Consider the following 13,452-nt stretch of genomic DNA (forward strand, 5'->3'; position numbering starts at 1 on the left):
CCTCGGCAAATTCAACTACAAGTAGGTTTCTTCTCTTACGACAATGAACTCATACACGTGTTATTTTTCAACAAGAGCCCTGGAAAAATTCACTTTAGTCAGTATAATCCCATGCTCTTTCTAAAGAGTTGGACTTAATACAGTAATGGCTCTCGTACTGCTTACATCATTTGAAGCAAGGCCAAATATTGGCTTGAATGTCACATACATGATTGAGTAGAAAAATAAAACACTTAGAGGAGATAGAACATCATGGTTTAGAAAACATATAATGCTAAAAAAAGTGGAAGAACTGAAAAATATATTGATTAGGAAACGGTGTCAGTAAAACAGACACACTAAGGCCTTTAGGGGGCAGGAGAAGACTATAAATAACCAAAATGGTTAGGCTCCCAAGCTATACAACCTTTCACATATGTATATACTTGGGGGGGGGGAGGGGGGAGATCTAAAGAAAATACACATTTTATTTTCATGCAGAATGAAATAGCCTTAATTACACGAGAAAATAATTTTAAATTTCCAGTTAAAATCCGCATAAATGAAAGTAACAGGAAATTTACAAATTTTTATTTCTGCACTATAAACTAGTCATCACTTTTCCTTTGTCTCTCTTTTAAAACACAAATCAGTTATCAGCAAAATTTAGCATAAAATTTATATTATTCAGTTCACATGTAAGAAGAATGTCACTGAAGAGGGGAGTGGGGGTGCTTTCTGAAATGCAGAGATCAAAATTAGAAAAAGCAGCAGATGAATATTAAGCTCAAGTTATCTCCATCACAAAACCCCTGCACAACAGTTACCACCATTTGAAAAAAATCTTTCCACTGTAACTTAATTGAGTGCAAAATGTGAATGAAGAAAAGATATTCTAGGATATGTTTCTTTTTGAAGTCTGTAAAGAAATGACTCATTAAAAAACAAAAAAGATTAATCAAGTTAACAGTTATATACAAGAAATGAAACAAGAATGGAAAACCCAAGTAACCACAATGGAACTCTTTACATTCATTTATTAATAAGCTTTCAGAAATGGCTGGTTCACAAAGACATTACACGCTTAAAGTAAAAGGGTTAATATTTAAAACCAACGCACTCAATTCAAAATATACTCTCATACACAAAGCGAAATAGGCTTTATAATTAATAAAAATAAACAAATATTTACATATCACGAAAAGGTATCCCTATTAAATAAAAGGTGATTTCATTCCGGGAGACTTTTTATCTTTTTCACTAATATGAAATAAAGGCATTTTTCCTTACACATCTCAAACATAAAATGCTATCCACCTCTGAGGGAATTCATCGAAAAACTGGATAATTTATCAAAACCCGCTTAGCATAAACGCACTCACCCCCCCGCTGGAGCAGCAGCTTGCCAATTTCCACATGTCCGTTTGACAGCGCATCATGCAAAGGAGTCACCCCGTCCACTTGAGTGAGCAGATCTACCTCTGGACAACGTTGCAAAATTTCCTGGACACACACTGTGTTGCCATAGTTACAGGCTTCATGCAAAGGCGTCCAGCCAGCATTGTCTAAATTAGAAATCAAGGCAAGTTTTAAAACAGCAAAAGTAGGACTTTTGGTAGCAAAGTATTGATATTCTGCTCCCTCTATCAGTGTGACTTTCTAGGTGCTTCATATAGAAATAACATGTTTTGATAAGAATGCCTAAGGTTTTAGTAGTCATATTTTTAATTGTAAGAAAAATAAAACAATTTAAAAATAATGATTTTGAGATCTGTCAAAATACGGACAAAAAATGTTTCTGTGCTATTAGTTATAAATCAATATATGATGAATTTCTTGGTTTTGTGACTGGTAATATTTTAAAGATATGTTAGGTAAATATACTTAAATGATTTTTCTTAATGTTGACAGAACACTATTTAATACCACAAACATTAAGACACTGGATCAGACTACAAAAATATAGAACTTACCTTTAACATTGATGTCTATTCCTGGCAAAGAGAGAAGAAGAATCAATTTCTCCACTTGGTTATTTATGCAAGCTCTATGGAGGGCTGTTTCTCCTGCCATAAAAAATTAATAGATTATTCCAGAGAAGACACGATATCAACTAAAGAAAATAATCAAAGGGCATGAACTAGGAGATCTGGCCACATGCCAGAAAATTATTTATTGAGTTTTCCTTTTGACTGGTTTAAATATCTCTCGCATTAAAAAAAAGGGGGGGAGGATACCCACCAATCCATAGAGCTTCTGTTCTATCAGCAATTCAGCAATGAAATTCTACTGCAAAAGGTTTAATACAGGCATTGTCTCCCCCTAGCTCAAGGTTTAAAGCTTCAATCCCACTATAAAAGCCCCAAATGATCAGAGAACACCAAAAATACTGGGTTTTGCAGCAATAAAAGTTTAGAGTGCAATTGCCCTCTCTTAAATTTATTCATGAACCTACGTTAAATGTATGGCTCTTTTTTATACAGCATTTATAGCTTAATTCAAATGAATGTTTCTGGCTAAGCACGAGTGCCTCTACACACTCAAGTATAATTCAGAACTTCAAATCCATTAACAGATGGTTTGCTGCTTCTCAATAGGCTGTCTGGCTTGGCTACAGCAGCGCAGAGAAGGAGAAATGGGGGAATCTTAATATAAACACACACACACACACACAGAGAGAGAGAGAGAGAGAGAGAGAGAGAAAGCCCTAGTACCATTTAAAGCTGAATAAGAGTGACAAATGAAATGGTAAAGTTTTTTCTAGGAGGGATGCAATTAGTGCCTGCTGGCTAAAAGGGTCTATATCCATCTCTGTTGTAACCAAGATTAATAAGATGTAAGTGATAATTTGATGTAAAGGGAATTAAAAAAACTTATAATAAGCAATTGCTGAGAAAACAAATGAAATACTGAATCAAACCCTTTCTTGCTATAAAATACTAAGTAGCACATTTTCACAACAGTGCTCAATTTCATAGATTACCTCTGTAACTTCTCCCAAAACATTTCTTTTACATGCAAGGAAAAGCTTTTGAAGTTTTTTCTCTACTATTTCTCAGTTCTCTTCCTCCCTCCCAGATCCCTCTGCTGTTCAGACTAAAGTCATTCATATTCATTGTACTTTCTGACACAATAAACAAAGAAAAAGGACATTGTTTGTGTAGTTAACATCAGAGTTCTACTTTAATACATTTTTCACAGTTTGGGCTAAATGGGCAGCTATTTTGAATTCGTCAAATGCAATTATGAACTTTTATCATGTTGAGAGATTAGAAGGGCTTCACTCTTACTGTTTACATTTGGTGTCCTAATGATAATTTTTGTATTAAAAGAGCAATACAGCTCATTAACAGGAGACTCAGCAATTTCCTTCGGCCAGATATAGACTTGTGGAAGGTAACTTATATTTGTGAGTTAAGAGGTCACTAAGTAAAAGAGGTGCTGAAGTGAATTATTACTGCACTACTCTTGTTACTCCATCCTTTAGGTACTTAGGTTCCAGTATAGTTAGAACCAAAAGCCAAACACATTTCATAGTCTGGGCTCAATGCCTGGGAGAAAAGAGTCCATATGCTTAACACAGCTATGTAACATAGCCTACTCCTCATTCTTTGTTCACAAAATGTCTAGGACTGAAAGAGATGAAGACTGAATTATACTTTCAAATCAAAAGACTCTAATCCCAAGCTGCACAGGTTGAGGTGGAATAGAAAAGTAAGGCGGGCAAGTCTGGAATGAGCTCAATATGAGCTAATATCTGGAGAGGAGGGGGAGAAAGGAAGGGGAGGAAATATTCTATTATACTGAGTATTAAACAATCACATTCTCTGCATACATGACAGTTCAAAAAAAAAATCAGATGCTATCTAAGAAGGTATTTTCTGGACCTAGTCAAGTTCAAGGATTCATCAGGGCCAGTGCTTGCAAATACTGACTACAGCCATGAGAAGTTCGAGCATAAATTAACTCAGATACTTGGAATACCTTTTAGATTAGTCTTGTGAAAATTCATCTTTGTAACTAAAGAGGGGCAATTCTCCTTGGAACATGATAATTCTCCTTCTGACTTCTTTTTCAATCTTTTTAACGATGAGGAACATTTAGCAAGGTTCAGCTCTCTGAAAATAAAGTAAGAAAAAAATGAAAGCTTGTTTTTCACCAAGGCATGGCAGTCTACATTACATAGTGAGTACTTTTTAAAATCTAGCCTCCTGTTCATTTAAACCCCCTTATTCATTCAAATCTTTATTCCTTGTTTTTTATATTTATTCCAAATATGCAGAAACAAATTCTTATGCATTCATTTTTATTAAGCTCATACCCCCAACTGCCCACTGAAAAGTTTATGAATATGGAATGTCACGTAGAGGAAGAGCCCAAGTAAACTACATTTGGCAAAGAGAAAAAAGCAAAACGCAGGCTCCTGCTGCCCCTTCTTACTTTCATATTCTGATCCTACTCTTCCTAAAAACATTTTTAAGGTTTTCTGAATTTTTTGGGCATACTTTTAGAAAAGGTTTCGCCATGTGGGGGAAGCTATTGTAACAATTCAGAGTGTCTTACATGCCTGCGGATTCTGAAATCCAATCTTTACTACATAGTAATAGTAATTTAAAACACAGGCAAAAATAGTGTGAAAAAATTTGAAAAACAGTTGTATTTCTTTTGGAAAGCACTTGATCTTAACACCAAGAAAACGTGTACCTTGAATGAAAGCAATAATGTTGATCATATGTATTTTTTTATACATCTCAAACCCAGTTTTGTGCTACTCAGTATAATTCAGACAACATTAGAGATAAGTATAAAGTTTAAGGAATGTGTCCAAAAAAGGGCTATACTAAAAACAAAAACAAAAACAACCCAAAACCAAAACCGAAAAACAAAACAAAAGTTGATATATAAGCATCACTTACGGTAACTCTGGCAGCCCTTCAACTTGTTTCTGTTTTGCACCGTTCAGCATCAATAAGGCTCTCTGAGATTCAAGGCAAGGCCGCTGTCCTATTTTCTTTGGTATCTGCATCTTTCCGGTCCCATGCACACCAGTCTTCCCCAAAGCTGGCAAATAGGAATATACCTGTTGCAAAATAGTATTATATTGCTTTCTCAACTACAAAGAGCTGGAAAGTAGTCAAAAGAAATTACCTGACTCATTTCACCATTAAATTTAGTTATATTTTCTTGGTTTTATCACTATGGTTGCTATCCTTTCTCATTTGAACATGATAAAATAATAAGAAAGCTCCTAGTTCCAGGTCATTTACATGACAGACAAAAAAAGAAAAATATCTTCTTGAAAATAATCATTTTTTCAGATTCACTTTTGATACCCTTTTAGCAAAGTTCTCATTTGGATTAGTCTAATGCCCAACTTGTTATGGTTCATTTGCATATTTTAAATATTTATGGTTTATGTATAACCGGTATTTGGTCATTTCCATTTGGTAATGCCTTCCTTCGACAGAAAACAACTCTGGAATAAGTGGAATAAGAAGAGCAAAAGTCGTGAAGGACAAGGACTGCTGTACAACAGTGTTTTCCCAATCCGACCAATAAACAAGGGTATTTCTCATTTGTTGAAGAAACTGCTGAAGAGAGCAGATATTAAAGATAGCCAAGATAAAACTGGAAAATCTTGACTCAAATGCAGCTTACATGTGTGTGTGTGTGTGTGTGTGTGTGTGTGTGTGTATGATAAAAAGGAATAACCTTTGGCGTCGTTTACAAATTTTGTTTTTTAAATTACCATTAAATACTACATAAAAATTTTTTGGATCTAGGTCTTTTCAAAATAATTACCTTATGTACTATGGCAAATGATTAGGAAACAAAGGTTTCTGTATTATTTTTCTGTTATCAATCCTTAATTACTCTCAAATAAGAATTAAAATTTTTATCACTAATCACACTTCATTTTTGAGGTTGAAAAATACCCACTCTTACATAGATTTGAAAGATCATATAGATTTCTATAAGCCTGAAAGATTTAAGGTTAACAAGCTCCGTCCAATTATTAGAAATAACAAAAAACATTTTAAAGTTGAATTTATGAACGCACTTCTTGGCAAGTAAAAGAATAGAGTGGTCTTACCATTTTCTGAAGAGAAAGTGGCTCAGAAGAAACACTGATGGAACTCTGTAAACACAACTTTTTAAAGACTGCCTCTGCAACAAACATTTGAAGCCAGGAAGAGGAAAAGGAACAAATGAAAATCTCTAATTCCTGCGAAGAAAAGTCTGTACAAAACGAGAGAAGTAAACAGTTACTGCTATACCCTATAAAAGTTCTGTCTACAGAATATTTTCTGCATGGGTTTTATTCATTCGAATAATGATTCCTACACCAGTAAGATTCATCCACATAATTTTAAATCCCCCAAAACGGTTAATACTCTTATTCCTTGCCTTTTAAGAAAAAAAAATTTTATGGGATATGTTCTCACATTTGAAACAATCATTTCTTTTTATTATTTTAAAGAAAAATCTTGAAATTAGATATATACACACATGAATAGAGAGATAATAAATGAATAGATAGGTATGGGATTTTTATCACTATATTTTCTGACTAATGTTAAAGGTATTTTCCCACAATAGGGTTGTGCCTTTGGCGAAGCAGTACTTGGGTTTTTTTAATGGACACATATGTTATTTGATTTGAGCTGACAGGAAGAAAGAAATTAGACCCCTTCCCCTGACAACATCCATGAATCCTATCACTGCAGAGGAGGAATAAATGTAAAGAAAAGGAAAATTTACGACAAGAGAATGTATAAAGACTTCCTTAGAAGTTTGTACCCACTCTATTATAGGAAGTGGGGGGAAGGAACTATAATTTTAAATAACACCAAGAGCCTCAAATCTCTTTTTCCAAAAACCTCAAGTTCTCCAATAATATGGAGATGCATAAATATACAAAAGAACTGAGAGTAATGAAAAACTGAAACGACTATTTGCCATGTAAAATAATCTATTCGATGTTATGAATTCTCCAATGATACTCTCTGCGTAAGTAACAGAATGGATGATAAAGTGGAATATAAAGAATAAATAAGACCAATCAGCAAGACACTACAAGAGCTGAAATTAAAACAGGAGAAAAAAGTTGTGATATTATACAATACAGCGGAGTCACTATGTAGGGGAGAAAAAATTTTTCCTCTACCCTTCCAGATTCTTGTGGCTGGTCTATTAATTAAATTGACATAGGACAGATTAACAGGAGAAAAACAAATTTAATTCCTTTCATATGGGAGCCTCATAGACACAAAAGGTTCAAAGACAGGTAACTGAGGTTTGTATGCCATCCTGAGTTAAGCAGAATGGGGGCGGGGGTCTGGGGCTTCGAAGGAAAGGAAGACAATTTTCAGGAAGATGGGAAAAGCACATGTTTGATAAACAAGTATTTGACATGCTATGCAGAGACAATGGAACACAGAGAGGAATCTGAACAAACAGGCTCGGCCAACCTTGCCCTAGCTTACTGCATCTATCTTATACACTTTGTAGTTATCTCTGGTGATAGCTCTCTTCCTGGACCAGTCCCTCTACCTAAATTCTTTTAGGCAGTTAAGGGAGTAATGAAAAGTTCTTCCTGAGTCTTTTGAATCTTGATTGTTTTCAGCTCAAAATAACCCACATGTTAAAGTTGCACATTCTGGGGTGGCATATTCTGCTCCCCTTCAGTTCTGCCTTTGAAACTTCCCAAGAAGTTTCACATTCTAGAAGTTGAGGTGGTAGATTGACCCAGCATCTTAGTCCTGAGAACTGGTCAGTTCAGTTAGAAGAGTTGTGTCTCATTTCAGGAGGTAGTGATGCTGGTGGGCTCCCAAAACTAGGTCTACATTGTACAAAATATCAGGAATTTACTACGAGTTATTTCTACAAAAGCAAAAGAATAGCAGATGCTAATGGTTGGGACAGACTATAATACAAATCTCTTAGTTCTGAAGGCAGCCAGTCAAGATTTCTAGATGTCTGGCTCAAAACATCTTCAGATGTAATGAGGGCAGGCAGTGGCAGTCTGAAAGATTTTCATGGTTTGCAGTTTCCATGTCTTCTGGTGAGTTTTCTGAGTGACCACCCAGCAACAGGCATGAAGACAGTCCATGCACGAGCTGCTGTGGTAATTTCTCTGAAGTTTATATCAAGCTGTCCACCTTTTGCTTGCACAGCTTCAGGAAAAGGGCAGTTTCAGTTCTCAGAGTTTCCAATTCCGAAAGGTGGGAGAAAATTTATAAGTGTCAGTTTGGACAGTTAATAGCCAAATACTGGAGGAACTACAATTCAGGATCTAGTCCAGTTTACAGGCAGAAAACAAGACCTCAAAGACAATTCACAGCAATAGAATTTGATATCCATAAAAGTGTATTACTGAAACAATTTTTCTCTCTACAGTCACCTCCATTTAGTCAAATATAATCACAATAAGACTAAGTCATTTGAAAATGAAGTCTAGTTTCACTAAATTTGGCCTGATTATTTACATAAGCGCAGCAAGAATAGTTACTGATCATACAGGCTCTTTTAAATCTGCTTTGTTGGAACTTTTCATAAAGAATCTCAGGTTGAATTTGATTTATTTTTTTAAAGTTTTGTGTACTTTTCTTTAGTAATCTCCTCACCCAATGTGCCGCTTGAACTCATGACCCTGAGATCAAGAATACATGATCTTCCAACTGAGCCAAACAGGCACCCCTTAGATTGAATTTTTAGAAGATCTTGAGACTAGGAAGCCAAGCCAAGGTCCTGCCATCAGACTGTTCTACCTATAGATGTGATAAATTCCTCTTTTCTTGAGGTCTCCAAAATATCCAGGTTTCTGAGCCTGCCAGGAAGTGATTTTGTTTACCTGGTAAGGCTGCTGGGAACCCTGAAAGCAAGGTACCAGGCTGTTTTTCCAAGGGGATTTAATGACTCCATGAAGTCAGCTTTAGTTCCTTAAAGCTGTCTGGTCATATCTGATTCTATGCACATTCTCAAATATGACATTCCAGCCAAAGTTTTGGCAACACAACCAACGTTTCCAATTGTGTCCTGTTACAAGGAGAACAGATTCTTATTGAACTTATGCAAATAGCTATACTGCCATGAAAATAAGAACACTAAGAAGCTTCTGACTTCCAGAGAGATCAGGTAGGGAGAAAAAGTACACGTTTCATCTTTGTTAACAAAGGATAGTACACTTTACCAATTTGTTGTAAAGTTTTCTTAAAAGTGGAAAAACATAACACTTGACCCAGCAATGTTGCAAACAAAAAGTCATAAAAATTATGATCATTTTCATTAGTTCATTAAGTCCAATAAAATTAATTCTTGTTGATCTTAATCTTAAATTTGCAGTTTTATGAAGCTATGTTTCTCCATCAGAGTTCTGTAAATTCTTACCCAACGGTATGATCTTAAAATGATCAGAAACACGTATTCTAGAGTACTTGTCACAGTCCTTTCATGAATCTGAGGATGAAATGTATTCACAAAGGCAACAGAGTAGAACAGTAACTCTCTGTAAATAACAGACTCAAAAATGGTTGTGGTTAAGGGTCTGCTGAGTTCATTACAATGCAATTAACAAGAAAATTTGGTTATTTCCATAGCATACATCTTAAGATGATAGCTAGAATTACAAGTAATAACATTATACCAGGACATATCAGATATCTGGGAATTTTCTATTATTTTTGGAACACTTATATACACCTATACAAATACAACATAAAGAAGGCTTAAGTATTATTTCTTATTTGACAATGTTTCCCATGTGATTTAAACCTAATTAGTTTAGAATTGCTCATTTGACGAGGGAGAACATATCTTTTATAATATTCCAGACACCCCCTGCAAAATCCCAAATTTAATTCGAAGTAAAAAAAGACTTCATTTAGAATTTAATTTTGGGAAATCAAGAATATCAAAAGATTTTACAAGACTTGGTCAAACAGGATCATGAGCCACTGTGAAATAATTTCACAAAAGTGACAAAAACTTTACACTCAAATACAGAAATTTAGCTGGGAAAAAACAAAACAAAACAAAACCTTAGCTCTTTTAAGAGGAGACTGTTTTCTTAAGTAATCAAAGACTTGACAACGACAACATAAATTATTTTGCCAATACAGAGAATCTTTGTTTTCTAAGCAGATTTTTTAAAAGGTGAAGAAAAACCTTTTACATTATCAAAAGCAAACAGATCTTCCAAGAAAACTGTCCTTTTTGCAGATCAAAGAATACTTCTGGTTTTACTTAAACATAAGTACATTACTGATATCAAAGGTTATTTTTAAAAAACGATAATAATTAATTCATTTAATTCTAGCCAATTTGACCACACAAGGTAAAATTCTCTCTCCTTCAATTATGAAACAAGACAAAATTATTTGTTTCCCCTTACCAAAAACACATCTCCATACCTCATGCTTTCTCTTAGTCAAAAACTCAACTTATTTTCCTTGCATGCAGTTATTTCCCCTATTATTTCTAGTAGTCTTAATCACATACATTAAAATTCTTAACCCTCAGAAAACTCAATTTCTAGTGAAAATTAGGAAGTAGACAATTGTGCTATTACCAACAAATTTTGAATACATTCTACAATATCTAGAAGTATATTGTTACTCATAAACTTGCCAAAGAGACAAAAGACAAGTTTACTAACACATCAGATTATCTTTAGTTACCCTATAAAAGGGAACCTGAAGTGGATAAACCTTTATACAGTAATTTATGTTTCACTATTTCATCAATTTAGAAATGATCTAGGTATTCAATGAATTTCTGTCATTTAACTTGACTTAGCAAAACTCTAAGGGTTTTAAGAAGTTACCAAAGAGATTTGGAAAGCTGTTTAAGCACACATACCATAAAACATAATTATCGTAGAAAAAATTCACCTAAAAACTCTTATCCCACTTACATCTACCTAAATCACTTGCTCCCAACAATTATATTTAGATTACCCATGGAAATGTCGTAAGACATTAGACAAAGCCAGCCATCATCCCAACCTATTTTTCTTGCTCACGAATTTGTTTAAGAGATAAACCGGGGATGTACTGTATGGTGACTAACATAATATAATAAAAAATCATTAAAAAAAAAAAAAGAGATAACATGAACTTATTTCACTAACAAACTTGGGTAGAGTAAAAGTTGTAGGTCTGCATTATATTCAATGTTGGTAATTTTAAAGACATGTTTATTGTAATTAAACCAATGAACTTAAACTAGCTTTAATACTAAATACTTCCCCAGATTATGTGGACCTAAAAGGCATTTGCATTAGTCTGATGTATTTCCGAGAATTTTAAGATTTAATCCATTTATATGGACCTTTTGTTTTTAGGCCAATTAAGTAGAGCTCTTTTTATGATTTTAGCAATACTATCCAGAGGCAGAATAAGATTACAGATCTAACACACACACACACACCCCTGCAAACAGCCCTCACAGTTTTTGTTCTAAAATTTTAGCCATGAGATGGGTATGATAATGCAAAACTCACTAGTTTATAAAAGAGCAGTTGGATCCAAATTTTGTTTTGACAGTTGGAATAAGTTAAATTCACCTGCTCAGATGACTAAAGCTCTTCAGTATTTATGGAGATGATATTTAAAAATGATTTTTTATTAGCTTTATTTCCAAATAGTTCCTTTGTTTACTCCCTCGGATATAAAAACAAAACAAAACAAAAAAACCACTTCTCCCTGAAGTTTGCTTTTCAAACAATGGATCTTAGAGTATGTGGCTGTAGAAAATTTACATCACAAACCCACTAAGTATCCAAGTTTTCTCCAAAATGGAGCTTTTGGGTCGTATTTGCCTATGATTTATCAGAAATTTAGGGTGATTGCTATTTAAATTTTTCTTTTCCGAAGTGCAGGACAATTCTATCTTCAATGTCCGAATCTTTTACAATATCTACCAGCATTTTAAGATTTATAGGGAAGATTTTGGGGATGGTAATTGTTTCCAGGGCTTCATTTCTAGTTTTTCAAAGATCTGTAAGATAAGGACTTATATCAAGGAAAAGATTTCCAACTAAGATAGAAACCTAAAGATTGCTGTATCTACAGCTTCAGGGTTTAGTGCAATATACCTTGGTAAAGTTTCTGTAATGTTTTAAAACACAAAGGCCTTCTTCTGGATTGCACAATTCAACCTTGGACCAATTCATCTTAGCGGAAAAAAGCCTCTACTGTTGCTTCTATGAGACCCTGAACATCAGCCTTTAGGCTGTCAGCTGATCATTTGTAGGACAGTCTAAGAGATACTCTGGTTATCTGTTTCATCAGAGAGGAGGATTTTTCCTCAGGCACCCATCTGGCTTGTCAGTTAACTACAGCACAACTATGGGTGGGGAGAATACCCTTTTGCAGCTAATCGAGGTCCCCCCTAGTGGGGTTGTGAATGGCCACTAATCTTTCTGTTCTCTAAATTTGCTAAATCTTCTGAAAGTAGAGGTAAGAGGGTTTTATCATGTAAAAGATTTGCTGGTGTTCCTGGGACACCAGGGGGGTCCAGTCCACACACATCCTCAAGAGACACTGCATAGGAAGGCCAGAAGCTGGTGGGGGCAGATCACAGAGCCCTGTGAAGTAGGAGGAATTTTAAGAAATAGTAAAGGGAGGCCTAAAGCCCATTAGAGGTGTTGGTGTTTAAATTCACTTCCTAGCCATCAGCATTTACACTAGTAACCAATACACTCTGGGCTTGCAGATGAGGCTGGAAAGCTCTACATAAATCTTTTAGTAAAAATACAGGTAGCTGGGTGTTTAAGGAATTTTGAGGGGACGACAGGAAAATTTGGGAAGTTAAGGGAATTTGCTGAGGAGATGGGGCTGGAATTCAAGATGTGAAATTTATATGGGATGTGGACTTTAATTTTTGTTCTCATTTCTCTTCTTTCCTCTTGTTAGGGAGTCCCTAAGGCTATTATATTCCTGTGGGTCCCTCTTTTTAAATCTGGTCTTTCCATAGGCACCAAAAAGACAACTGTTTAAGATGAGAGCTCTCTAAAATTTTTTCCTTTTAAATATAACCAATTATATATTTTTTTATTATAAAGGATCTATTGTCTGGCTATTGACATGAGGTATCTTATACTAATCTTAATAGCAACTCAAACCAGTAAGCCTTTTCGGGGAAAGACCCAGAGGCAACTTTCCACACTTAGAATCAATTTTTACCATGGACACAAGAGAGAGGGTACAGAAGATGCAGCCCCTGTGATCCAAGATCATTCAAAGAGTCTACAAAGGTTGTTACAGTAAAAATGGTATAGTGAAAACAGTGTCTCGGGTCACAGACATGCCAATCTGTGACAATGGGTAGATACTACAGGAATGGGACTTTTCTAGCAGTAACAAAACAACATAGGTTGAGATGACTAAGGCCTCTTAGGAACTGGGACCTCTCATGACAAATTACCCTCACAGCTTGCACAGTCAGACAAAGGGAGTGCTGTTTATGACT

At 35.0% G+C, this 13,452-nt stretch overlaps 1 protein-coding gene across 5 annotated transcripts in view; it reads right to left on the bottom strand.

Moving 5' to 3' along the window:
- The window catches only part of SLF1 (SMC5/6 complex localization factor 1), a 79,018-nt gene that overhangs the window by 2,239 nt on the left and 63,327 nt on the right, over positions 1-13,452 (bottom strand). For all 5 annotated transcript variants that reach the window (XM_045796277.2, XM_045796276.2, XM_045796279.2 and 2 more), the window contains 5 exons: positions 6,074-6,219; positions 4,896-5,059; positions 3,964-4,097; positions 1,953-2,045; positions 1,362-1,544 (listed from right to left, as the gene is read on the bottom strand). In XM_045796277.2, coding sequence (XP_045652233.1) covers positions 1,362-1,544; positions 1,953-2,045; positions 3,964-4,097; positions 4,896-5,059; positions 6,074-6,219 — 720 coding nt within the window. The remainder of the gene's footprint in view (positions 1-1,361; positions 1,545-1,952; positions 2,046-3,963; positions 4,098-4,895; positions 5,060-6,073; positions 6,220-13,452) is intronic.

This window comes from Ursus americanus, chromosome 5, assembly GCF_024610735.1.
Source record: "Ursus americanus isolate L20-20 chromosome 5, mUrsAme1.1.p, whole genome shotgun sequence".
NCBI lineage: Eukaryota > Metazoa > Chordata > Mammalia > Carnivora > Ursidae > Ursus > Ursus americanus.